The sequence below is a fragment of the Nannospalax galili genome, unplaced genomic scaffold (assembly GCF_000622305.1).
Source record: "Nannospalax galili isolate Female #2095 unplaced genomic scaffold, S.galili_v1.0 scaffold528, whole genome shotgun sequence".
NCBI lineage: Eukaryota > Metazoa > Chordata > Mammalia > Rodentia > Spalacidae > Nannospalax > Nannospalax galili.
This window is the reverse complement of record NW_008359681.1, coordinates 4086841-4112762: the sequence shown is the minus strand read 5'-3', so window position 1 is coordinate 4112762 and position 25922 is coordinate 4086841. Positions and strand designations below refer to the sequence as shown.

The 25922-nt window shown below is 42.7% G+C and overlaps 1 protein-coding gene across 6 annotated transcripts in view; it reads right to left on the bottom strand.

The window, feature by feature from the left end:
* Dzip1 (DAZ interacting zinc finger protein 1) overlaps nucleotides 1–25140 on the bottom strand; it is a 66080-nt gene extending 40940 nt beyond the window's left edge. For 2 of the 6 annotated variants that reach the window (XM_029558875.1, XM_008823613.3), the window contains exons 1-10: nucleotides 24854–25139; nucleotides 24095–24187; nucleotides 23531–23735; nucleotides 22464–22709; nucleotides 21777–22325; nucleotides 16613–16697; nucleotides 13815–13939; nucleotides 8156–8317; nucleotides 5996–6133; nucleotides 3595–3657 (exon numbers count right to left, since the gene is read on the bottom strand). In XM_029558875.1, coding sequence (XP_029414735.1) covers nucleotides 3595–3657; nucleotides 5996–6133; nucleotides 8156–8317; nucleotides 13815–13939; nucleotides 16613–16697; nucleotides 21777–22325; nucleotides 22464–22466 — 1125 coding nt within the window. In that variant the 5' untranslated portion in view covers nucleotides 22467–22709; nucleotides 23531–23735; nucleotides 24095–24187; nucleotides 24854–25139. Of the gene's footprint in view, nucleotides 1–3594; nucleotides 3658–5995; nucleotides 6134–8155; nucleotides 8318–13814; nucleotides 13940–14476; nucleotides 14576–16612; nucleotides 16698–21776; nucleotides 22326–22463; nucleotides 22710–23530; nucleotides 23736–24094; nucleotides 24188–24853 lie in introns of those variants that run through there. The other 4 variants (XM_029558878.1, XM_029558876.1, XM_029558877.1 and 1 more) reach the window with 4 other exon arrangements.
* Between the last annotated feature and the right edge of the window lie 782 nt (nucleotides 25141–25922).

Sequence of the window (25922 nt, the reverse complement as noted above, 5' to 3'; positions counted from 1 at the left end):
TAGAAATAGAGGAATGATATTGGGGGACGGGTTGGAGGATGGAGATGGAGGAAGGGATTTGAAAATGAAAAAAACACACTGCATAAAGTTCTCAAAGAATGAAAGCATATATATTTTTTAAAAGAAAGGAAAAGGGAACAAGGAAGATGAAGGATGGGACTCTCAAGGGAATGATACAGGCTTGCTTAAGGCAGAGGAGATGGAGATACTTGGACTAAGGATGAGAAATACATGACCTCAGAGCCTGCTGATGGGGACTGAGGAGAGACCTGGGATAGATGTTCATCTGGGTGGACTAGGGTACCTACCACAAACCACAACTGGAAAAACCCAAAGAACTTCATTTTAGCTTGTTATATTTAAGAACCCCAAAGTGATATCTAGTACCAACAGAGCAGGGCACCTGATCTAGAGCTCAGAAAGTTGGTTTTAGACTACAGAAAGAAACATGGGAATTATCCACAAGTATCTCATATCACACTGGAGCAAACTCTGCTCAACTCATGGATATTCTGCACTGATCTCTTCATAATTCTCATCCATTCTCAGTGCCCCAACTTCTACTTTCTGTCCTACAGACAAATGTCACTCCCTGAGAGCAGGGGTTGTTTCTTATCTCTTTTTCCTTTTCTTTCTTTCTTTTTTTATTTTTTTTGAGACAGAGTCTTACTGTTATCCCAGCTGGCTTGTAACTCAACATATAGACCAGGCTGGCCTCCATCCCACAGAAATCCATCCTCTTCTGCCTCCTGAATCCTGAGAATAAAAGTGTGTGACATCACATCCAGCTCTCACCCTTTTTTAGTCCTGCAATGAGTAGTGCACAGTAGTCATTCAATAAGTATCTCCTCAATTGAATCATTGTATCAGTGATACAATTTTCATTATTTATAGTTACTGTGGGCATGTATAAGCATATACATAAATTATTTACATGAATACATGGTACTACAGATGGAACAGAGGAAAAATCATGGTTCAGAGTTCCTTTTCCAGCCATTATATAATTTTAAAGTTAGGCTAATACCTAACCTTCCTACCAAGCTTCCCCTAGAACATTCTGTGTTTTGTAGAAATTTATAGAATTTTACTTTTTGCTTGTTTTGCTTCATTTTAGCTTTGGTATTGTCTACAGTTTCTTTCTCCCTCACTATTTACTATTCTTAGGAAGACGAATACAAATGGATAGGTTCTGTGGTCATTTAACCTTTCTTTCTCCTAGCTGTTACACACACACACACACACACACACACACATACACATTACATGATCTTTGGTCATATGGTCCTATGCTTAGTACTATATAAATGAGGTACTTGGTACTATGTGTAGGAAAGTCATTTTAGAAAATGTAAAAGAAAACAGCTTTCTCCATTCAGAAAAGATCTATAAAGAATACAGAGGGTACAAAAGATAATATGGTATGAAAAACAAGATTTCTTATCTTAAGATATTCTCAAATAAATCTACTTTATATATTTTGCACTAATGGAAATATATGCACAATGTAATTTTTGACATACACAATTGAACAGGAATCAGGGAATCACTATCATAATCAAGTTTACATGCCAGTTCAGAAAAGTGAAAAAAAAATCACATATTTATTCAATAATATAAAAATAAGTAACTTACAAAGCACTGAAATAAGATCATCACTTCGGCTAATAAAATGACTTGAAGAAAAAACATAGGCGTATGCTTATATGCTGAAAAGTACAGGTGCAAATTTTGTAATACTACATCTATGCATGGAGGGGAGACGTATACTTAGATATGTCCATTGGTGCAATAGTGGCATGAATGTTCTGGAGGGTAACCAACCACATTATGATTGGATCAAGGCCAGCTCTACAGGAGGGAACTCATGCCTGGTTCTGTAAAAGTACGCCAAGAACCTGAGGCTTGGGGAGGTCACAGGCACTAGGAGAGCACTTATTACTCTTATTTTGCTAAATGGACATGGTATCAAACTGCCTTCTACATACTCATTAATATATCTACAGATTAATTTATCTCTCAGCCCTCACCAAAGAAGCTTCATTATGCAGTAGACAGTGGTTAACAGAGAAACTCATAACTGGTCCAAGTACAGAGAATATGCAATTGTGGTCTGCTCAGCCCTAAATGGGATCTCTCTCTCTCTCTCTCTCTCTCTCTCTCTCTCTCACACACACACACACACACACACACACACACGCACATCCTACCCAAGTACCCAAGGCTCCGGGAACATTGGGAAGAGAAGGTGAAAAGATTGTAAGAGCCAGAGATGGTGAAGACTGCTAGGCAAGTTGGGTGCCACATGTTACCCCTCTTTAGGCTCTTAGTTTCATTAATGAAAGATTTTTAAAATGGACTCAGAAGGAAGCTCGAGAACAATTTTATTAGTGTTTAAAAAGAACAACAGAGCAGGCAAGCTATAAATTTTGGTAGTTGTCTGGAGGAGAACTATGGAGAAGAGGAAAAGAGAAAACCATGCCATTTGTAAGCAGCCACATGGGGGGGTTAGAGAAACAGTAAGGAAACATAGTTCTGGGGAAAGCATGCTTCAGACAAAGAGAGAAAGAGGGAAAAGATAAAGGAAAAGTTATGCTTTTCTGAATCTGAACTCAGAAAATGCAGACAGGCTCCAGTGTCTTCTGGACATGACTGGGCTGTTGCACACATAAACTCACAGCAGCTATGGGTTCCTGCACAAGACCTGCACAAGACAAAGCCAGTCAACATTCCAGCATGGATAGGAGAGGAGCATACGAGGCCCCACCCCTAGCTGAACAGTTACTGACAATGGATGGCTGGTGGTGGAGGGAAAATCATTTTTCTTCCGTCGTATGGCCCCTGGTAGGTTGCTCATGCTCCAGTGGATGGCCCAACACCCATGTGCCTATGAGCAGCACTAAGTGGACTCCATGGGTTATAAAAAAAAGAAAAATAGAACAGGACATGAAGTTGATAGGGAGATATGGTGGCAGTGCGTCCAGAAAGAGATGGATTGGGGAGAAGGGGTAGATATGATCAAAAGATACTGCACACATGTGTGAAATTCTCAAAAAAATAAATAAAATAGCCGGGCGTGGTGGTGCACACCTTTAATCCCAGCACTTGGGAGGCAGAGGCAGGTGGATCTTTGTGAGTTCGAGGCCAGCCTGGTCTACACAGTGAGTCTAGGACAGCTGGGGCTACAGGAGACCCTGTCTCAAAAAGACTAAATAAATAAATAAATAAAATATATTAAAAATAAAAAAATAACGTTTATAATATAGAAAGGAAAGTAAAAAGCAGCTAACAAAGGAACAGCAGTGGCTATTTTTGGTATTAAAACTATAATTTTATATTATTTATAAATAATGACACATTTCTCCAGAAATTTAAGTAGAAAAATACTACCTTTATTATTGAGAAAACTGGGACTTCTTTTAAAAAAACAATTAATTTAGAGTGTAACTTAGCAATACAGCACTTGCCTAAGCATTCTCGAGACTGGATTCAATCCTCAGGGCAGACAGGGAGAAGGAGAGGAGGAGGGGAAGGGGAAGCGGGAGGGAGACAGTGAGGGAGAGAGGCAGTAAGTCCCTGATTTCTCAGTTTTACCTGATCCTTCTCCTTGCTGTGTTCCTCGTTGAGAACTTGAAATCGGTCTGTCCACTTGCTTGCCTGGAAGAGAACAAACAAAAGATCATCAGAGATTTCTAAGACAGAGCTAATAGTAACTATTTTAGGCTAGGGTCGGGTTAGGGGAGTCTGTCATGACTGTGGGTAGAGGAAATCAGTCACAGTTAAGATTCAAGTGAATGAGTGTGACTGTGTTCTAATAAAACTTTATTTGCAAAAAATATGTGCTGATTTAAGAATTTAAGGGGAGGGGCTGGAGAGATGGCTCAGCAGTTAAGAACACTGTTCTTGCAGAAGACCCAGGTTCGAATCCCAGCACCCACATGGCAGCTAACGACTGTCTGTAACTCCAGTCCCAGGGGATCCTACAGCCTCTTCTGACCTCCGTGGGCATTGCAGAACACGGGTGCACCTACTTACATGCAGGCAATACACATAAAATAAAAAAATAAATAAAATATTAAAAAAGAGATTTAAGGGGCTAAAAGACTGGGTCTACGAGTTCTAAATGGATAACTCAGTTCAGGGGAAGGAGACAGAAAAAGATGTAAATGTGAACTTAGGATTCATAAGTGGGTGCTTCAGGTCATGAGACATATTGAGCAAATGTCAAACAGAGTGAGCAAACTCATTTCCTTTCTATGCCAGGCACCTGGCTGAGCAGCCACTGACAGGCTGGAAGGGGATTAAAAGGAGGCTGTACTGTGTACAAAAAAAGAGTGGACTCAATGACAGAGAATTCCTACTGGAAGTGAATATGAATAGGTCCTGCTCAGAGGACCAAAGAAATTCGATAACCCAAAGGAGGTTCAGGAAAATCGTCTGGAAGAGGTGCTATTCCAGCAAGAGTCAGGTCCTGAAAACAGAGGTCACCACCAGACAGAGAAAGCAGCAGAGGTGTGACAGAGGACAGGATGCCATGTTCTAGAGGCAGGACACTGGGACCTCAGGAGCATCAGCACAAAGTATGATCTGATGGGAGACAAGGACTTTGCTGCTCGTTAGAGTCTGAGAAGTGGTGGTGGGGGTAGGCTGTCACTGAATGATGTTAAACAGGACAGGACATGGTTGGCCATGCTATAATGGAGAATGTAGACTTAGACCTGATGTTAAAGCAAGAAGCAGTAATCTTACTTCAAAAATGTTTTTTTTTTTTAATTTTGTTATTTTTGTTTTATGTGTATGCATGTATTGCCTGCATGTAGGTAAGTGCACCCGTGTTGTGCAATGCCGTGGAGGTCAGAAGAGGGCTTTGGATTCCCCTGGAACTGGAGTTAAGGATGGTTTGTAGCTGCCATGTGGGTGCTGGGATTCAAACCTGGGTCTTCTGCAAGAACAACCAGTGTCCTTAACCACTGAGCCATCTCTCTAGCCCTGGGTTTATTTTTTAATTAAAATTTATTGCATTTATTCATTTATTTATTGTGTACATATATGAATGTGTGCGTATGTGTATGTGTGTGTGTGTGTGTGTGTGTGTGTGTGTGTATGTGCAGATGCAGATGTGCCACTGCACACATGTGGAAGTTAGAGGACAACCTATGGGAGTTGGTTCACTCCTTCCACATGTGGATCCCAGGGTTTGGACCTAGATCATCACACTTTGGCAGAAAGTGCCTTTCCCCAACTGAGCCATCTCATTGGCCCAGTCTTTTTCTCCCCATTCATTACAATAAAATTAATTTTATTCAAAAAAATTTAGGGAAAGGGATAGACTTGCCTTTTTAAAAAATTCCTGAATTCACAGACAGTAATCTCCATGGGTCTCCTCTCCCCTCACACAGAATGGAGAATGAATTTGGGGCCTCACACATGGTAGGCCATTGAGTAATATCTTTAGCTTTAAAAAAAAATTGCTTCCCTAAACCACCGTGACCAAAATAACTACTACAGAACAATTATGAAGGCTGACTTCCAAACAAAATAATGAAAACAACTGTTTGTAAACTAATGTAATAGTCTATTTGAAACAAAAATAAATCTGGTCCTTTAAGGCCTTTCTATGCTTTTTGAAAGTGAGAGCTACATCTGAGGTAGGAAGAAAAAAAAAATTAAAGGGCAATTATCAATTAGCTATCAACACCAATCAGTTCAAATTGATATTATGTTGGGGAAAAACTGAAACAATTTAGCTTAGCAGTTAAGACAACCCTCTGCCTTTGCAGAAAACCTAGGTTCTGTTCCCAGTACCCACAGGATGGTTTACAACCATCTGTAACTCCAGTTCCAAAGGGATCTGATGCCCTCTTCTGCTCCCTGTGGGCTCTTGCACACACGGTGCACACACACTCATGTAGACACACACATACAATTAAAAAAAAAAAAAAAACAAAAAACTTAAAAACCCAAGTCACCACCATGGTTGCCACCTACGTCATACCTGGATATCAATAAGCTGCAGCATATTTTGGAAATCTTGTGGATACGGAAGATGGTCTTCTTTAAACTCATGAAAGTCTTTTAAGGTGCCTATGTTGGACTTGATCCGTGTATTAGACTTCTGGATTTCTAACAATTGCTATAGAATCAAAATCACCAATACAAAGGTTAGACTTTTATCAGACTGAAGCAGTGCAGATGCTGAGAGACAGGAGGGCAAGCTTGAACCTGTCCTCCAAACACTCCTGGAGCTTCTCCTGCTGCTTCTTCCCAGGGCTCCACTCTCTTCTGCTTCCTCATCTATGGTCTCCGATTTTCCCATCAGAATGTATGTAGGGTAATAAAGGGAAAGGAAGTCAACTTTTTTCCAGTTACAAAAATCACTTCTTATTATGGGGGTGGAGGGCACAGCACACCATGCATGTGGACGCCAGGATGTGGACGTCCTAGATTGTGGTCAATCTACCAAGGATTAAACCTTTAAAGAAAACTGATTCTTCCTGTCCAAACCAACATTTGAACGGCAGACAAGTGATCTTTAAATTTTTAGTGGGTACATAATGGCTATCAGAGGAACTGGGTATATCTGACTCTTTTGTTTTTTCAGACAGGGTTTTGCTATGTTGCTTAGTCTGGCCTTGAACTCTCAATTACCCTGCCTCAGCCTCTTGAGTGCTAGGATTACTAGGGTGTTTTTAAAACAGCTATAGAAAGTTCTAAAAAGTTAATCTAGTGGAGGGCAAACACTGTTTCGGTCCTACATTAATAAATTTACTAGAGGCCAAATGTAGTGGTGCACACCTTTAATCCTAGCACTTGGAGGCAGAGACAAAGCAGATCTCTGTTCAGATCTCTGAGCTGTAGTTCCAGGCCAGCCTGGTCTACATGGGGAGTTCCAGGTCAACCAGGACCATATAGACCCTGTCTCAAAAAAGAAAAATCTACAATGGATCTAATGTTGTAATTTTCCCAAATTTACTCAGGGCAAAACACTCACAGAAAACAAGAGGTGGTGACGTTAATTTCAAAACAAAAGGACTGGGAGCCTATTTCACTATCCCTTCACAAGGGCCATTTCAAAGAAGAGGCAAAGAGAATCTGTTCAATACAGAAATCTGTTCTGATAAATACTACTGCATCCAGGAAGCTGGGCCACCCAAAGAGCCATAAGTGGTGAAGACAGTGTACTCCTGACAATGTGCAATTGAGGAGGCATATTATCTCTTAGCTCCTCCTCCTGGAATTTATAAACTCAGCCAAATCATGAGGAAAGCATCAGATAAATCCCAACAGCAAGGCTTCCAATATAACCAACCTCTATGCCTCTAAATTGTTGAGCCATCAGCAAAACGGAAAACTATCATGGACAGGGGACCTCCTAAGACAAAATGACAACTGACTGTACTGTGGTGTGCTAGACAGCATCCGGGAGCAGACAAAGGAAAAGTCAAGGACTTCAGTGTTGCACATTATGTAGCTTCTATATTTTTGTTCCTAAAACGAATTGGCCCCTAGAGGGAGCTCAAGGATCAGCCTAAACTTTCCTCTTATTCTTCCTGCAGGATTTCTTGAATCAAAAGGAACCTGATTGACAGGTACTGAGGATGAATGTCCCAGCCCAGGTAGGTGCATTCCTGTCTATCATCATGCCCAGGGACCACAGCTGCTCCCACAGGGCCCAGGGGCTCACTAGCCACATCCTGGTTACTTTAGGTATCCTGTCTTCCTCACAAACAAACCTGTCACAGTGAGGAGAGAGCTAGGCACCTCCTCTGTCTTTCTGATCATCTTTTTCCTCTCACCTTGGTGGTCTGGGTCAGTCTTTTTATTCACTATTGTAGAATGTTCCTGAATTCAGGGAAGGATTCATGATTTAAGGCTTTTTAAACCTAACCAGATAAGGAACAAGAAACCTTCTTCTAGAGTTGAACAAACACACCCATGAGAGAGTTATATTCTGGGGTTTGGGGATAGAATTCTCATTCTTAACAGAATGACTTCTCTGACCTGCCCTGTCTACCATGTACCTCAGACTCCTGTGTTCTCAGGAAGAAGGGGTTGTGTGTACTGGAGCATGGTACAGGGCCTTCTGATCCTCCAGCCAAAATGCTGTGCTATCACCACAGCTCAAAGTAAGCAATGGATCTAAGTTAATACTTACATATTCTAATGCTGAATTCTTAGAAGTTAATTCTTTAAACTCCTTCATAAACATCTCCTTGACTTTTTCCATTTCATCAAGTAGTTTCTCCTTTTCTTCCTCTTTCCACCTATCAAATAACTTCAGAAAGTCTTCTTCTTTTGTTTTCTGCATTTCATATTCCTGAAATTATTTGAAAATGTGGCATTAAAGGCTTTGGTACAAAACAGATATGCAAAATTTAAAACAAGTCATAGCTTTACCTCAAACCTGTTAGTATTTCTTCTTGAGTTAGGCTTCTTATAATAGCAGGCCTATGAACAATGATTCTTCCAAATTAATATACAGCTGGGGAATGGGTGAGATGGCTCAGTGGGTAAAGGCACTTGTTTCCAGGCCTGACAACTTGAATTCCATCTCTGGAACTCACACAGTTGAAGGAGAGAGCTTCCTGAATTCAGATTTTAAGGGCTACATTCAAGATCTAGTCTCTCAACACTTGGTTTCTTGATGATCTTTAGTTTTCTAACCTAAATTTGCTACCCAAACAACACTAAAAACTAATAAGGCCTAGCAGACATTGCATCAAACAGAAGATAAGCATTTTTTAATACTACTATATTTATTATTTTTATTTTATGTGTATGAGTGTATTGCCTGCATGTATGTAGGTACACCCAAGTCATGCAATGCCTGTGGAGGTTAGAAGAGGGCATTGGATTTCCTGGAACTGGAGTTACAGATGTGAGCCTCCATGTGAGTGCTGGGACTCGAACCTGTGTCCTCTGCAAGAGCAGTCCGTGCTCTTAACTGCTGAGCCAAGATAAGCATTTTTCTTAAATGGACATGGAATATGCAGCAGCAGAGTCCATGAATGATGACAAAGTATTACTCAAACTTAAAAATATTGAATTACTACAAGGAATTTTCTACATTTAAAATAGAACAAAGCTAGAAATCAATACCAGAAAGAAGCTAGAAAATTAGCCATATGTAAGAACTGACCAACATAACCTTAAATAACTGATAGGTCAAAGAAAATTTCACTACCGGAACTTGAAAATACTTTAGGGTGTATTAAAATTTAAATGTAACATACCTACATATATGGGATGCAGCCAAGTAAGTGCTCATGGGTTAATCTAAAGCTGTCAAACCCTACACTTCAAAAACTCAAATAACCTAAGTTTAAACCTTAAGAAAGTAGAAAAAGGGGCTGGAGAGTTGGCTCAGTGGTTAAGAGCACTGACTGCTCTTGCAGAGGACCTGGGTTTGATTCCCAGCACCCACATGGCGGTTACGAAGTGTCCTTAACTCCAGTTCCAGGGGAATCTGAAGCCATTTTCTGACCTCCGCAGCACTGCATGACATGGGTGCACTTACATACATGCGGGCAATACACTCGTACACATAAAATAAAAATAATAAATAAAATATTTTAAAAAAGGAAACAGAAAAAGATGAGTAAATAAACCTAAAAGCCAGCAAAAGGAAAGAAATAAAGTTAACAAAACTGCAAGTCTGTAACAAGCCTAAGAAATTGGTGAGGTGGAGCTGGCATGGTGGCGCATACCTTTAATCCCAGCATTTAGGAAGCAGATGCAGGTAGACCTGTGTTCGAGGCTGGCCTGATCTACATAGTGAGTTCCAGACCCAACCTGGCTATACAGTGAGGCCCTGTCAAGGACGGACTGACGGAAGGAAGAAAGGAAGGAAAGAAGGAAGGAAGGAAGGAGGGAGGAAGGAAGGAAGGAAGGAAGGAGGGAGGGAGGGAAGGAAGGAAGGAAGGAAGAAGGAGGGAGGGAAGGAGGGAAGGAAGGAGGGAGGGAGGGAAGAAGGAAGGGCACATGACAACCAACCTTAAAGGAATGAAAAGGAATATAAGAGAATGTGATGGACAAGTGCATGCCAACAAATTAGATAACCTAGGTGAAACAAATTCTTAGAAACACAAAAATAAACAAATCTGACACAAGAAAAAAGATAATTTCAATAGACTTTGAATAAACAAAAAGTAAATTATAATCAAAACTTCAAAGAAAAGTCGAGGCCCAGAGGGATTCAGAGGTGAATTCTACCAAGCATTTCATGCCAACCCCATGTAAATTTTTCAAATGAAAGAGAAAATTTCTTACACCCTTCATCAGCACTGTTATCCTGATTACCAAATGCAGACAAAGGTATCACACAAAAAGGAAAACAAAAGCTAAATCCAACAGCAAATTAAAAGAATTTTACAAGGCCAATAAGATGGTTCAGGGTGTAAAGGCTCCTGCTGCCAAGCCTGACAATTTGAGTTTGATTCCCAGGACCCACATGGTGGAAGGAGAGCACTGGCTTCTGCAAATTTTCCTCTGACCTCCACAGTCTCACCATGGTGAACACACACACACACACACACACACACACACACTATGAAAGGAAAAGAGCTTTACACATGACCAAGGGGTATGTATCTTAGGAAACAGATTGGTGTAACACAAGAAAGTCAATCAAGGTAATACACCTTACTGATGTACTGAAGGAAAAAAGAAGACACAAAATCATCCCCACAGACACCACCACCATCACCACCAAAACAAAACAAAACAAAGACACTGGGCAAATTAACACCCTTATAGGATTAAAAGAATAATTTAATGAAGTAGGAAAAGAAGGGGCTGGAGAGAGGCCTCAGTGGTTAAGAACACTAGCTGTTCTTACAGGAGACCCAGATTTGAATCCCACCATCCACATGAAGGCTAACAACCATCCAGAACTCCAGTTCCAGGGGATCTGATACCTTTCTTCTGGACTCCACAGGCATGGCATGACACAGGTACACTTACACACATGCAGGCATAACATTCATACACATAAAATAAAAATAAATATCCCCCTCAAAAGATAAAAAGAAATAGGAAAAGAAGGGGAGTTCCTTATCATAATAATAATAAGAAAAGAAAAACCAGTAGCCAATAGTGAAAGATAGAAATCCTTCCCCGATGAAGAACAGAACAAAGTTTTGCTATACTGTTTTTGCTGCTTTCACCACAGCTACTCCATGCTGAACTTGAGGTGCTAGCCAGAGCAACTAGGCATGAAAAAGTAGTAGTGTACATGGGGTCTGGAAAGATGGCTCAGTGGTTAAGAGCACTTTCTGCTCTTCTGAAGGACCAGGGTTTGATTCCCAGCACCCCTATGGCAGCTAACACTTGTCTGAAATGCCAGTTCCTACTCCCTCTTCTGGTCTCCATGGGCACTGCACAGCACAGGTGTACTTAAATACATGCAGGCAAAACACTCATACACATAAAAATTTTCAAAAAGTTGTAGTATACAAATTGGAAAGGAAGAAGCAAAAGTATTGTTTTGCAAAGGATATGTAGCTAAACACAGATCTGCACACAGAACCTGCAAACAAAGCTACTAGAGTTACAACGTGGCATCATTGTTTTTATATAAGTAATCAATGATCCAAAAAAATCTTTTTAACTCAATTCTATTTATAATTGTATCTAAGAAAATAATAGTAAAGAAAGGAATAAGCTTAACTAAAAAGCAGATAGTTTCTACACTGAAAATTATAAAGCATGGCTAAAAATATTAAAGAACACCTAAATAAATGGAAAGACATTCCAAATTCATGGGAGTTGAAGGTTTGCTATTGCTGAGATGGCAAACTCAAGGACTGGGGAGATGGCTCTGTGCAGAAAGTGTTTGCCAGGAAAGTCTAAGGACCTAAGTTTGAATCCCTAGAACCCACATAAAAGCTGGAAGCATAGTGTAATCCTACTGTGCACCTAATAGAAAGTAGGAGGTATAGGTAAGTGAAGCTCCAGAAGCCCAGGGGCCAGCTAGTCTGGTGTATTTACATAGTAAAAAGAACAAAAAAAAAATAAAAAATAAAAAAGTGAACTTATCTCAAATAAAGTGGAAGTTGAGGACAGATATCCAAAGTTCTTCCCTGAGCTCCACGCACTCTCACACTTCTACAAATGTGTGCGCACAGACACACACACACACACACACACACACACACACACAGAGACGGCAATTCTCAAAGAAATCAACAGGGTGAATATAATATCATCATGATAGTATTTTTTCTAAAAAGGAAAGGCTAAACTCAAGTTTATACAGAGCTGAATGGGACCTTAAATAACTAAAACAATATTTAAAAAGAAAAAAAATGGAGGAGTCACATTTCCTGATTTCAAAACTTACTACAGTGATAATGCAATATGGGTAGATAAACATAAATGGTTTTTCAACAAGGGTATGAAGACCATTCAATAAAGAAAGATCATCCATGTTTCCTCCTTAGGCCTTTGTCAGCCCTGAATAGCTTAGGAACAAGACCCTCCAACCACTCACCAAAGTTGATACCTGGGTCACATGGATGGGTAATGAAAAGAGAGCAAGAAAAGGACTCAGCCCACTGCTGATGGTCTTGAATATGGAAGAGAGCCATGAGCCAAGAATTGTGGGGAGCCCCACAAGAAAATTAGCAACAACCCTTGGTGTTCATCCAGAAAGAAAGTAGGGACTTCAGTCCTATAACTGCAAAAAACTGAATTCTGCCAACCACCCAAATAAGCAGGGAAAGTTCTTTTCCTAGGGCCTTGTGCTGGATGGCTTTAGTGTCAACTTGACACACCTGGGTTGAGAGGGCCTCAATTGGGGAATTCTTGGTAGGGCTGGCCTGTGGCCATGTCTGTGGGGCATCTTCTTGATTGTTGAGTGATGTGGGAGGGCCCAGCCCATTGTGGGTGATGCCACTCTGGGCAAGTGGGCCTATGTTGCATAAGAAAGCAGGCTGAGCAGGGCCAGGCGAGCAAGCCAGTAAAGCAGTGTTCCTCCATCTTGTGCTCCAGCTCCTCCCTCCAGGTTCCTGCCCTGAAGTTCCTACCTTGGGCTCCCTGATGAACTGTGACCCAAGAGATATAAGCTGAATAAACCCTTTCCTCCCCAAGTTGGTAGTGGTCAAAGTGTTTTGTTACAGCAATGAAGAAACAAACTAGGATAGGCTTCCAGTGAGGAAGATGGTCTGGCTGACACCTTGATTTTAGCCTAATGAGATTCATAACAGACTTCTGACTCACGACAGTGTAGGATAATAAGTACTAAGTTGTTAAGATTAAGTAAGTCTATGTTATGTGACTTTTACCTGACTTTAAAAAAAAGTAGAAATATGTTTTAGTGATGTGATAAATTTATAGTAAGATACTGCAGGATAGATTACAATATAAAATCCAATCACATTTTGTTGATTACTTTTGTGGGTTTGTGTTGGTGTTCATGAGTGTATGCTAGTGGGCATGCATGTGTCTGCACATCTTATGAAGGCCAGAGGTTAATCTTGGGTGTTGGTCCTCAGAATCTGTTCACTTTGTTTTTTTTGAGGCAGGATCTCTCACTGGAACCTGGAGCTCACTGATTAGGCTAGGCTGGCTGGACAGCCAGCCCCAGGGATCCACATGCTTCTGCCTCCCCAGAGCTGGGATTATAAGCATCTACCACCAAGCCAAACTCAGGTCCCCTATGCTTAAGCACTTTATCAACTGAGCTATTTCCCCAGTCCACATTTGTAGAGTTCTAAAAATGCCCAAATGGTCTCTGCTTATGAGTGTCTTTGGCACAAATGAATTCATATAGGGTTGTACTTAAATTACTACCAGTTTAGGACTCTGCACCTTACCTTAGAGAATCGGACTGCATGGGTATGCTGGGCAGACTCCAACTGAGACCTGGTCATCTGTAGCTGTTCCTTCAACATGTCGACCTCCTTCTGGAGTTTGTCAGTCTGGGCCTTTGTATTATACTCTGTTGCAACAGGGAATCTAGTTAAAAATACTACTTCTTATGAACTTATCTGAAAACTTACAGAGTACAGTCCTACAGATAAGACAAAGGAAAATACTCTTACTCAGGACATTACTACTTATTTCATGCCATGAGCCTAATCTTGTTCTTTAGTGTCTATCTGAGCCCTTCATGTGACTGGGCACTTCATTTTTAGCAGTTCTTTCTGCTACTCATTGTACTGAGTTGTACTCAAAGACAATGTGAGTGCCCTGTTCAGGGAGTGATCCTGGTTGTTCTGACCCTGTGGTACATGGAACTCTTCAAAGATGCCTGTCTCAGAGCAGAGAAGCAAGGCTTTATGTATAAGTACCACAGTGCTGAAATCATACAGTCATCCTTTTTTTTTTCCCCACCCAGCTTCCCTAATACAGAGGGCTGGGCATTCAAGATGCAGACTCGGGCAGTAATCTGACAACTAGGGCAACAGCGAAGAACTGAAAAGCTGTACAAGAAGGCAACAAGTGAAAGGAAGAATACTTATGTCCATGTACTTACATGAGGATGTACACATGACTGAATGGGTATACATGTGCTGTGATTGTACACATGAAAGGAATGGAAACCAAAGTAGAAAGTCAGAATCTCAAAGATGACCTGAAGAAATAATACTCGTTTCAGAGTCTGAAACATTCTCTGAAAGGAGTATGAGACAGAGTAAGATACTGAAACAGAAGAGGAAGAAGGTCAGTTTCACACCGAAGAATGGTAGGTAAATTAAAATAGCTCAACTTTCCCATTTTTCTAGTCTACTGCTTACGTATGACCCATCCATGATTTATAAATGGAATTCCATGCTCTCTGTTTTGTTTCTTCAAAGCTTAGCCTTTTCCTAAGTAAATCTATTTACCTGAAATGGGAAGAAATAGAAACAGATTGGCCCCTTATGAAGGCAATACACACATCTGTCTAGAAGTGGAGAACGCTTCTGTAAGGTTACTGTGACACAAAGCCTTCACCTGCTTGCGGAGGAGACCTTACATTGTTTGCATTTGAGAACATCTGAACAGTAGGAAGCATGACTCTTCACTAAGCCACAGAATCTTCTCCCCTCTCTGAGTCTTTATTTCCTCGCCTCTTCATTCTGGTTAGTTCCCAATAACAGCCAAACACATGAACTCCCCATATCAAACAAAACAAAAACTTTCCCTTGGCCCCACATTTCAATCTGGACAATGCCTCAGGTCCCCACCTTTCTTCCCAGCATACATTACTAAAATAGATGTGTGATGCGTGATAAGAGCATCCCTTCATGATTTCCAACTCAGCTCAGCTGTTGGGCTTTTGTCTCATGCTTTATCCTCTGAAGCTACTGTATCAAAGTCAACAACTGTTGTGACAACAACAGTAAGTGGTCATTTCCCCATCTGCACCCCAGTCTCTGCCACAGGAACATTCGATACATCTGCCTTCTTCTTAGAATACCTTTCCTCTTGCTTTTCATCTCTGCCCATTCCCTAGGTCTCTCTCCTTGCCACTCTCCACCTGCTCTATCTGTGTCTTAGTGTTGGTGGAGCCTAGTATTGGGCTTTCTCACTTCCACTAGATAACCTCAGCCAGCCTGATTGTCCTCCAGGGACTTGCAGATCCATATCTATCTCTGGACCCTTGCCATATGACATCCATGTCTCTTGTATGTATGGTGTAAACATACTCATGGCCAACATAAACTGCAGTCTCCTTCCTCTTTCAATCCCCTTCCCACCCCTAGCCTCCATCAGTCAACACTGCCAACATTCATCTAAACATGAGTATATCTTTGCTTCATCTCTTGCTCTCACACCAACTCATATCCCTGCAGGATATGAGTTTCTATTGCATGTCCTTTTCCTCCTCTCTTTCTGCACTGGAACCATCCTGGTCCAGGCTATTATCTCTCACCTGGACTGCTGTGTCACCTCCCGATCCCTCCAATAACTTGCACTGTTAACCCTGGAGACTACGCATCTGTACCTAGGGTGCTCATTTTAAGGAACAAATTATATATCATGACCTTCCTCTACTCAAAATGATCCTGTAGTTTCCCATTATACTCACAGAAACATCTACAGGCCAGGACCATCATCACCTCCTGAGATCTGGCCCACAACCCTCTAGCCTCCCTGTACACTACTTCCGTATTCACCTCATTCCTCCAGTCTCCATTCTCCAAACACATAGTTCTGTCTCTCCTCCTGCCCCTCACTTTCAGTAGACCTTGTACCTGGGATGTACTTGTACCAATTCTCACCAGACTATAACTACTTCATTACTCTGGTCTCTGATTAGAAATGGCCTCCTCAGAGAGGCCTTTATGAAGCACCTGAGGTGACTCTTCCTATTCTTATCTTCCACTGCCTTTGTCACCTTCACTACATTTGACACTTGGAAAGAATTTCTACTGTATTGGTTTAAGTGTGTCTCCTCAGCCTCCATCAGAACCTACGATTTAAAGTCGGACTTCTCTGTTCAGCTCACAGCTGTATCCCCAGCAGCTAGGGAACTGTGTACACTTAAGGGGTTTGACATTTACTCACTGGATGAGCACAGCTTGAAACTTTCAAGGGGACTGAGAAATGTACTGGACCATGTCTTACTTAGAACAGAAAAGGAGAGCAGAAAGAAAACAGTTCTGACATAGAGCTCATTTCTTACCGAGGTGAGAATCTGCAAGGTGGCGGCGCTGAATGTGGCTTTGTAGAAAAGCTTGGTTCATAAAGGCCTTGTCACAAAAATGGCACTGAAATAAAGCAACAAATTCAAGTGTCTACAGTAAGTTTTCCCATCTTGCAGTTAAAACCAAGGATCTGCAGTGTGACCTCTTGGGGGCTTTCTCCCTATAAGATTCCATCCTGGCTAATGATACAGATGATGACTCAGAACTCAAAGGGCTCATGTAAGACAAGCATGCTCTTCCTAGCTAAAATAAGGCAGTGGCATGCATCTTTTGACAGATGAAACAGCCCTTCTGGTACTTTCTGGAACCACTAGTGCTGTTCTCACTGGAATGGGTTTTCCATCCTGTCACCAACATGCCCAGGCCAGGGAGAGAGGCCTCACTAGAAGTCAGCCCTGCTTGGCACCTTGATCTTGATCTTGGATTTCCAGCTTCCAAATATTTCACAAATATGTGAAAATAAATTTTCATCATTTAAGACACTTGCTCTGTGGTTTGCTGTGGCAGACTTAGCAGACTAAGGCAGGTTTCTAAATATGCTATCATTTAACATAAAGTTTTTAAACTAAAATTATTCTCATATATAAACATATTTTTTCATAAAATATATTTTTTTATTTATTGTTTTCATTTTGTGTGTGTGATGTATTGTCTGCATGTATGTAAGTACGTCTGTGTCATACAATGCCAATGGAGGTCAGAAGAGAGCATCGGATTCCCCTGGAACTGGAGTTATGAATGGTTGTTAGATGCCATGTGGGTGCTGGGAATCGAACCCAGGTCCTCTGCAAGACCAGTCAGTGCTCTTAACTGCTGAGCCATCTCTCCAGCCCCAAAATATTTTTAAAGTATACAAAAGAAGCATAAAGGAAGATACAGGCCATCAAAAGACATTTTCTCCAAATAAACTTCATACACACACACACACATACACACACACAGAAGCTTATAAAACAGTGTGTTTCCATATGGCTTTTTCAAACATCCTTAGTGTTATCTCCCCCCCCCTTCCATATCCCTCCCCACTTAAACCTTCCTCCCCATTATTCCTCTTCCCCCGTCATATGACTCTCTGTGTTCTATGACACTATTCTCTTAAGCTCTTTCTTCCCCTCTCCCAATGGTCCCTTTTTACTTTCCTGGCTTCTACACATATTCAAAGTTAAACAAACAAATATGAAGAGTCAATGCTAAGATCTATGAGTGACAGAGAACATGCAGTGTTTGTCTTTCTGGGTCTGGGTTACATAAATTATGTATATAATTATAATTAATAAAATTAGTTCCATCCTGTTATCTGGACATTTCAGTTTCAGTTTTCTTAACATTCCATTGTGTGCATGTACCATATATTTATTATTCATTCATTGGTTAGTGGATATCTAGTTATCCAAAGGGATAATGCTCTTCCTAGAAGTCTTAAGTTTCTAACAAAAAGCCCAGTGCCAGGTGTGAAAATACTCCATCAAGTTGTTGGCTGGGGGTGGGGGGTGGGTTCCAGAGGCCCCTAAAACAACTCAAGATATTGCCATTGCTCTTGGTTGCCCACTAGAAGTTGATGGTAAGGCCCTACTGGTGAAGAATACCCCAGGACATGGAAAAATGAAGCTGGTATTGACTTGGAAACTTATTCCCTGCTGGCTGGCTTTCACAGTACCAGAAAGTGCTATTGCTATGCAGGCTGCTGGGGAAAAGGCATCAATAGTCTTACCCTGCTGAGAACCCCTGTGAGTTATAATAAGTGGCCTGGAACAATATGCCAATTGATCCAACAGTGTCACAAATGTCATGGGGGTAACCAACAGCTTTCTAATTGGACTAAAGGTCCACTCCACAGGAGGGAACTCGTGCCTGGTACTGTAAACCTGGCCGAGAACCCATGGGATGGGAGGTGATAGGCCTTACTACTATTATTTTGCACAGGAAAAGAGTCAAAGCTCAGGTGCATTAAGTAGCCATGTTATCAGTTGCATATTTTAATCTACATTCTTCTTTTTACAAAACACATGCTCTTTCTGCTGCAAGGAAATGAATAATAACTGCTACCAGAAGTTCACTGGTAGATTATAAATGTATCTATTTGCACTGCTGGAATATTGAGAGCAAGCAGAAAAAAAAAAAAATCTTAGCACAAGTCCTGCTATAATACACTGGCAAGTATAGTGCTGGCATTTCTAAATTTTGAGAAATAATTTGATAGATCACTTGTACACACTGATCTTTACATGTGGTCACCAGGCAGCTCCAGCTGTTGGGAATTCTCTATTAAGTACAAATTCATGGATTGAGGACATAGCTTAATGTTAAGAGCACTTGTTTGGCATACATATGCCCTAGGTTGGATTACTGTCCTGGCAATAATAGATAATAAATAAATAATTAAAATTCATGACTGTATCCTAAAGTTAAATCACTAAGTAAAATTAAGTGTCTTTTTTTCCTAAATTGTATTACTGCCCAAATACAACCTGGAATTTCAACAGTTTTGCTATTGTGGTATTCTAGCCAGCTAGATGCCTACTATTCACAGCTGTAGTCTCTGAGTCCTAAATCAGAAATCCCTGTGGCATCTGCACTGCAGCCTTGGCCTTCTTTACTTCCATGATTCACTGAGCTCCTACAGTGGACTGAAGATTCTCAAAGAGAATAGGTAGCCATAACTCACTACTGGAAAGCCATGAGGAAAACTGTATCTACATGCTGGTCCCTTTCACTGAGCCTTCACACGCACTACATACTTTATCACTAGGCACTCTCCACCTAAAAGGTAGCTATTACTAATGTCCCCAGTTTCCAGGGAGGAAAGTGAAGTTTAGAAGTGAAATGACCTATAAAAATATTTTATTTATTATTTTTACTTTTTTATGTGTATGAGTGTATTGTCTGCATGTATGTGAGTGCACCTGTGTCATGCAGTGCCGTGGACATCAGAAGAGGGCTTCGGATTCGCTTGGAACTGGAGTTAAGGACGGTTCATAGCCACCATGTGGGTGCTGGGAATTGAACCCAGGTCCTCTGCAAGAGTAGTCAGTGCTCTTAACCACTGAGCCATCTCTCCAGCTCCTTGAAATGACTTATAATTGGATTCAAACCCAGGAGGTCTGTGAAACTGTCATTCTGAAGTCTCCATAAGGAAACAGTGGTGAGCCACTTAACAGAGGGCAGAGCACCTACATGCTTACGTAGGAAAGATGATGTAGTCACCCTTTTCACAGTCACACATGAAGACTTCACATAGGCAGCATTGACATTCAGTCTTCCAAGCTGCCATGTGTCATTCCTTTGATAAAATCTTTCCCTTTAATATTTACAGAATGTTCATATTTCACATTTGCTACACAGAGCTTTCCCTCCTCAGCCATGCTCCCACTCAGCATTCTTATATGAAAATCTTTACTCAATAACAGTTATTTCTATGGTGACTCAAAGAATGAAAGATGGCTATAGACTTTTGTCGAGGTATTAATATTTCAATAAATGACTACCCAAACTAGAGAACAGTACTTTTTCTTTAAATGTTTAAAGAGAATTGATTCCATGTGCTGCGCAAAAGTTCATCTTAGCACTATTTATAAGTATTCAATTTTTGAACAGCATTTACAAAACAAATAGGCCACTGAGGATATCAAACATCATTTGAGGAAAGAATGCCTCAAGGTGGCCTGCCCAAGGCCCAATCTCAGGCCTTTCTGACAGTGTTCTTTTCCAGACAGTCACCACATCCCTATGGGATCTACTTAAGCAATATTAATTGTACCAGTTCTCAGTCCTAGACCCACTTCTCCAGTCAAGCCTGCTTAGCTCCACTATTCCGAAGACCACAGAGGCCTTTCAAAGTGTATTTAACCCAAATCATTAGAAAGTAAGGTGAAATCAATCTATGGTTTACTTTTTAAAAATCCAAGTTGTCCTTTCTCCAATTAAACACAAATTGAACCTCCATAATCTGAAATGCTCCAAGTTATAGCCATCGCCTCGTAAGCAGACAATTATACAGCCAACCTCATGTGATGGTTCTCAGTCAAAATGCAAGCAAACCAAAAATATTGTATAAAATCACCTCCAGGTTATCAGTATAAGTTGCATTTGAAACATAAATACATTTCATGTTTAGATTTGGGTCCAATGGGCTGGAGAGATGGCTCAGAGTTATGAGTGCTTAGTGCTCTTGCAGTAGGCCTGGGTTAGGTTCCCAGCACCCACACCAGATGGCTCACAACAACCTGTAACTCCAGCTCCAGAAGATCCAATGGCTCTTGTCTCCTCAGGAACCTGCACACACATGGTACACATAAACTCATGTAGCCACATACATACGTACATATACATAAAAAAGAATCTTTGTATTTGAGTCCCATCCCCAAGATACCTCGCTAGATTGCACACAATTATTCCAAAATAGAAAAACATTTCTGGTCCCAAGCATTTCAGAAGAAATAACTCAACCTGTATAATGATTTCAAAATTGCAATATTTCTTCTGGGCTTAATGTCTAATCATAACAGAGATTAAGATTAGGATAAAAAGGTGTTTAATTCTTTAAATATGATTATGTATGTTAGCATTCTTGTTCCTGGGAACTATATACATAGAAAAACTCAGGATTCTGTAACTCACTGTGAAAAGGTACCTATGTAGGAGCACTGAGAGAGAGAGAGAGAGAGAAAGAGAGAGAGGAAGAGAGAGAGAAAATAGCAAGTTGGAAAATGTAGATAACGGGGACTGGGCTCACTAAGGTTCTTTGTTCTACTGGCACTTTCCTTTTGTTTAGAACAGGATATTTTAGAATATTTCTTTTTTTTCTTTTTTATTGAAGGAGGAAAAGCCCATAAATGAATCCTATTCCAGGTCATTTGGGAACCAACGTCACTAGCAGTTTGCACAGGGCTGGTTTTTTCATGACATCAATTAGGTGGAAGAAAAGGTCCAACAACCAACATTTAGATTACTTTCAATAATGACTGCAGGCAACATTAATGAACCATTTTCTCTGTTGGTTAAAATGGCTAAAGTGACTGTTTCTGCCTAAATCTGCAGTAACTTCTAGCATACAAATCTTTAGAAAGAATACTGCTATAGGAAAGGCCTCTTAATGGGAATTTGGCTGTTGGATGTGGATCATGGCCGTGGTGCATTTCCCACCTGGTAATAGCTGGCTTTGGCTTCGATCATCAGCTGCTGTGTAGACAGCATCTTCTTCCTGCGTTTGCACTCCTCCTTGAGTAGTTTGATCTCGCCAGCCTGCTTGCTAAGCAGCTGCTTGCTCTGCTCGTAGTCGCTCAAGCTCAGACGCAGCCGCTCCTCCACCAGGTTCAGCTGCGACGTGAGGAACTCCTGCGAATGCATCAGGTACTCAATGGTGAGCTGCGCCAGGCGGATGAGCTTCAACAGCATCGGGTCCACCCCTGATTGGCAGTGCGGGCACTTCTCGTCCTCCAGCTTGCAGAAGGTGATGTTCATGATGTTCTCCTGAAGGGTCAGGATGTCCACGGCGCCCGCCACCTTGTCCACGTCGATGGTACTCAGCCGCCTCCAGTCCACACTCTCCAGCCGCGGCCGAAACTGGAAGAAGGGCAGGGGGCCCGAGGCCCCGCTGGGGGGGACAAAGGCCATGGGGGCTGCGCCTGCTGCAGAGACGTCGGGCACCTCGGGGCTGTTGGCCAGAGGATAGTAGACGTGCTTCTGGAAGGGCTGCGGAGAAAGAGAGCGCAGAGGGAGGCGGGCGAGCTGGGGAGCCTTGAATCCCAGGGTCCAACCGTCCCCACCCGGCATCCGGGAATAGGCAGCCCAGCGTCCTGGGACAGGCATCCCCAGCCTCGCGCCTCTTACCATGCTTGCAAGCCAATCCACAGCCTGGGCTTGAGCTGAAGGGGCGGGGCAGTCTCGTCTACCTAGCCCTGGCTTCCTCTGGGCCGCCGCCGCCACACCCCTACCGAGCCGGTGAAGGCCCGGACCCCCGCTGTGGCGGCAACGGCCTAAGATCTGGGCGTTCAGGACGTTGCTATGGCAGCGCCCGGCCCTGATCTGGAGCGCAGGGCGTGTCCTCCCGCGCGCGCTCAGCTTGCGCTCAGGAACCTGTCGGACCAGAGAACCCGTGAGATGCAGTAATCACCCATCCTGGCGGCCACCCTGGAGAGCCACCCTCCCTGGTTTCAAGGGCTGGGTACTGCAAACCCCTAAAACACACGTGGGGAGTCAGAGCCACAGAATTTTCAGTCTCGCTACCATCTTCTAGTTATCCACCCCTATCCTTGCCTTAAGTTTCGAAATTAAGAACTATCTATTCATCCTCATCTTTTCCACATATTTAGAAAATGTGCAGCAACAAACCTATAAAGTTAAATGAGGGCTTTCGTCAAGAGGAAAATCTGTGATTCGCAGACATGATCTACATGTTGATTGTGGTGTTAATTTCCCTGATATACATTTACCTATTCATTAGGATTGTACACTTAAAACATTAAGGGTGTTTTTTAAAAATTACATCACAATAGGCTTAAACTTGTAGTTAATCAACCTTTCTTTTCTTACATTCAACATACTTTTAAAAGAACTTTTTCTTTTGTGGGTTGGCAGCCTGAAATTTACACTTTGATAAAGGCACAAACTAAAGACTTCCCCCAAAACATTAAGAGTGGTTTTTTAAAATTCCACCACAATAAGCTTAAACTTGTAGCTAATCAACCTTTCTTTTCTTACATTCAACATACTTTAATGTATGAAAGAACTCTTTCTTCTTTTGTGGGTTGGCAGCCTGAATTTTACATTTTGATAATGGCACAAAATATGCAAAAGTTTGTCACTCCAAAAGCATTTCTCAAGATGTTGAAATTAAAAATGGATGGGACCTTCAACCATTTGCTTTCTACCCAATTTTACAGGTCTCAGGGGATTACCTTACAAACTTGTGTGGGTACTGCATTCCGGAGAACTAAAAATTTCTAGCAGCGACTCGCAGACCTCAGGCCTCTCATTTTGGGGGTCTTCTGGGGGCTGCCAGTGGTTACCACAGAAATCAATGAGCTGAGGAAAAGCCAGGCATTCCTCAATCCACCAGGGAGGCCCTGCTTGGACCAACCATCAGGAAAATTTTTTTCTTTCCTAATAGCCAAATATGTGAACAGAAAAAAGGAGAATACAGGTCACAGGAACTAACTGGAAGCAGAGTTGGACAGAAACTATTTTGAACACGTTCTAGTTATCATGAAGTAGAAATTCACAGGAACACATCCAGGAAATAAAACATGCACTTCATATAAGCAAGCGTCCACGAAACTTCTCAAGGAGAGAAAAAACAAAAACAAAAACGTTTAATAAGCAACCTCCTTTTAAAGTCGTAAAGACAGATATAGACGGGTTGGAAGTTGGATCCTTCTATAGACTCGATGCCTGACCCAGAATAATCTGCCGGCCCGAGGCTTCGGTTTCCCTCATCTGTGGAAAAGCGTTAGGATACGGACCTGGCCGGGCTGTGGATTCTGGGCTCCATCCACTGGGCTGGCCGAATCAGCGGGAACACGGGAGGTCTGTTCCTCACGATGTATTCTCAGCACCTAAAGAAGCAATAACAAGAGGTCGTTCTGAATGTGCTCAGTTGATGCACGAATGAAAAACGGTTGAATGAGTTAGGTGCTTAGTTAAGGAGATAATGGCTCCAGGCCCGTGTCCTTTCTGTTTTCTCTGCCTGTTGGATGTACTCTAACCATGTGCCAAAGGCCTTTGGGCGGAACACGGGGGCGGCTCGCGCGCTCCCCCTGTATTCCTTGAGAGTACGAGCGCTGGCCCAAGGCACAAACTCCCCAGTCGCTGCCACCACTCAAACGTGGGGCATCTACTGTTAGCCATCCTGGCCCCTAACATCAAATCTCAGCCACAAGATGGCGGGAACAGGAAAAAGGGGGCATACTTTCCTATTCCCCCGCCCCTATCGCAGGCCTCAGCCCTCTGCGGCGCCTGCTGTCCCCGGCTCACCGCACCGCCCGCCTGCTGAACCCGAAAAGAGAAAGACTAGGGGAGCCGGGTCCAGTGGGGCTTTGGTACCCCTGCTAGGGAGGCAAATGGGTGGTGAGGGCTGCGGCGGCCACGCGGGTGGGATCTGCGGGGTTGCGGATCTCAGCCTGCAGAGGCTGGAGGAAGGCCCGGCTTCTCCAGCCGAGAGGCGAGATGCTCGGTGTGCAGCGGTCCCTCGGGCGCCTGGAGCATCCCTGACTTCGGCTCACCCCAGCTGCGCGCTCCTAGGCGATGGCCGGGCGCTGCAAGCGGACGGGGCGTCAAGGGGGACCCAGAACCCAGGGTCGCTTCTGGTGCAGAGGCGGGGCTCCCGAGACCGAGGAGCAAGCGAGCGGGGAGAGGTAGGCCGGCTCCTTCTTCCAGGGTGAAAGATGAAGCGTGTCTTGTCTGGGCAAGTTGCGGCGAGTCGGGTCTCTTGGCGCTGCTCCGGGTCCTCTCAGACTCCGGGCTGTGGGTCGCTGAGGATTCCCCACCCCCCCTCCCGCCCCCTCCCCTCCGAGATCTCCTGGTGGCCTCTTCCCTCCGCGGCGGGGCTAGTCTGGCAGCTGGGCGGGACCGTGCAAGACTAGACCGCAGCGCTGAAATGCGCTGGTCCAATCTGGCTGCCGCTGAGGACACGTGGTGCCGCGCCGCCTGCTCTGTTGCTGGCTTGGGGTGCTGGCCCGGGGAAGACTAGGTTCATGCCTACCCTACAGTTATGCTAGCTTTCAGCTAGCGGATTTCGCACAAAAGCTGATGTGAATTTTATTCTTAGAAGACACGCGTTTTAACGGCAGAAATTAGCAGGTAAATGGACCTTTGAGTGCAACTCTGTATTTGGGTGACGAGGAAACCAGATAGGCGACTTTTCGCCCGAGCTCGCTAGGGTTTAAATTTAGGCATAGGCAGTCCAGGAAGTTGTTCTGGATCCAAGTGCCTATTTCTTTAACCTAAAATTAGAACCATAATCTGATCATGGGGCAGAATTCAGTATTTTTAAATAACTTATCCAGAAACCATGCATATACCATTTTAGTAAAATGAGGTTGACCCAAATTGGGAAATTTGGGTGCATCCTTTGCAAACTCTTGGTGCCCCCCCAATTTGGAAAGGAGATGTAGAGCTTTAAAAATCTGTCTCGCCCTACACGGGTGCACTTACCTACATGCAGGTAATACACGCATACACATAAAGTAAAAATAATAACATATTTTAAAAAAAACATTATTCTAAGCCGGGCGTGGTGGCGCGCGCCTTTAATCCCATCACTGCAGAGGCAGAGGCGGATCTCTGTGAGTT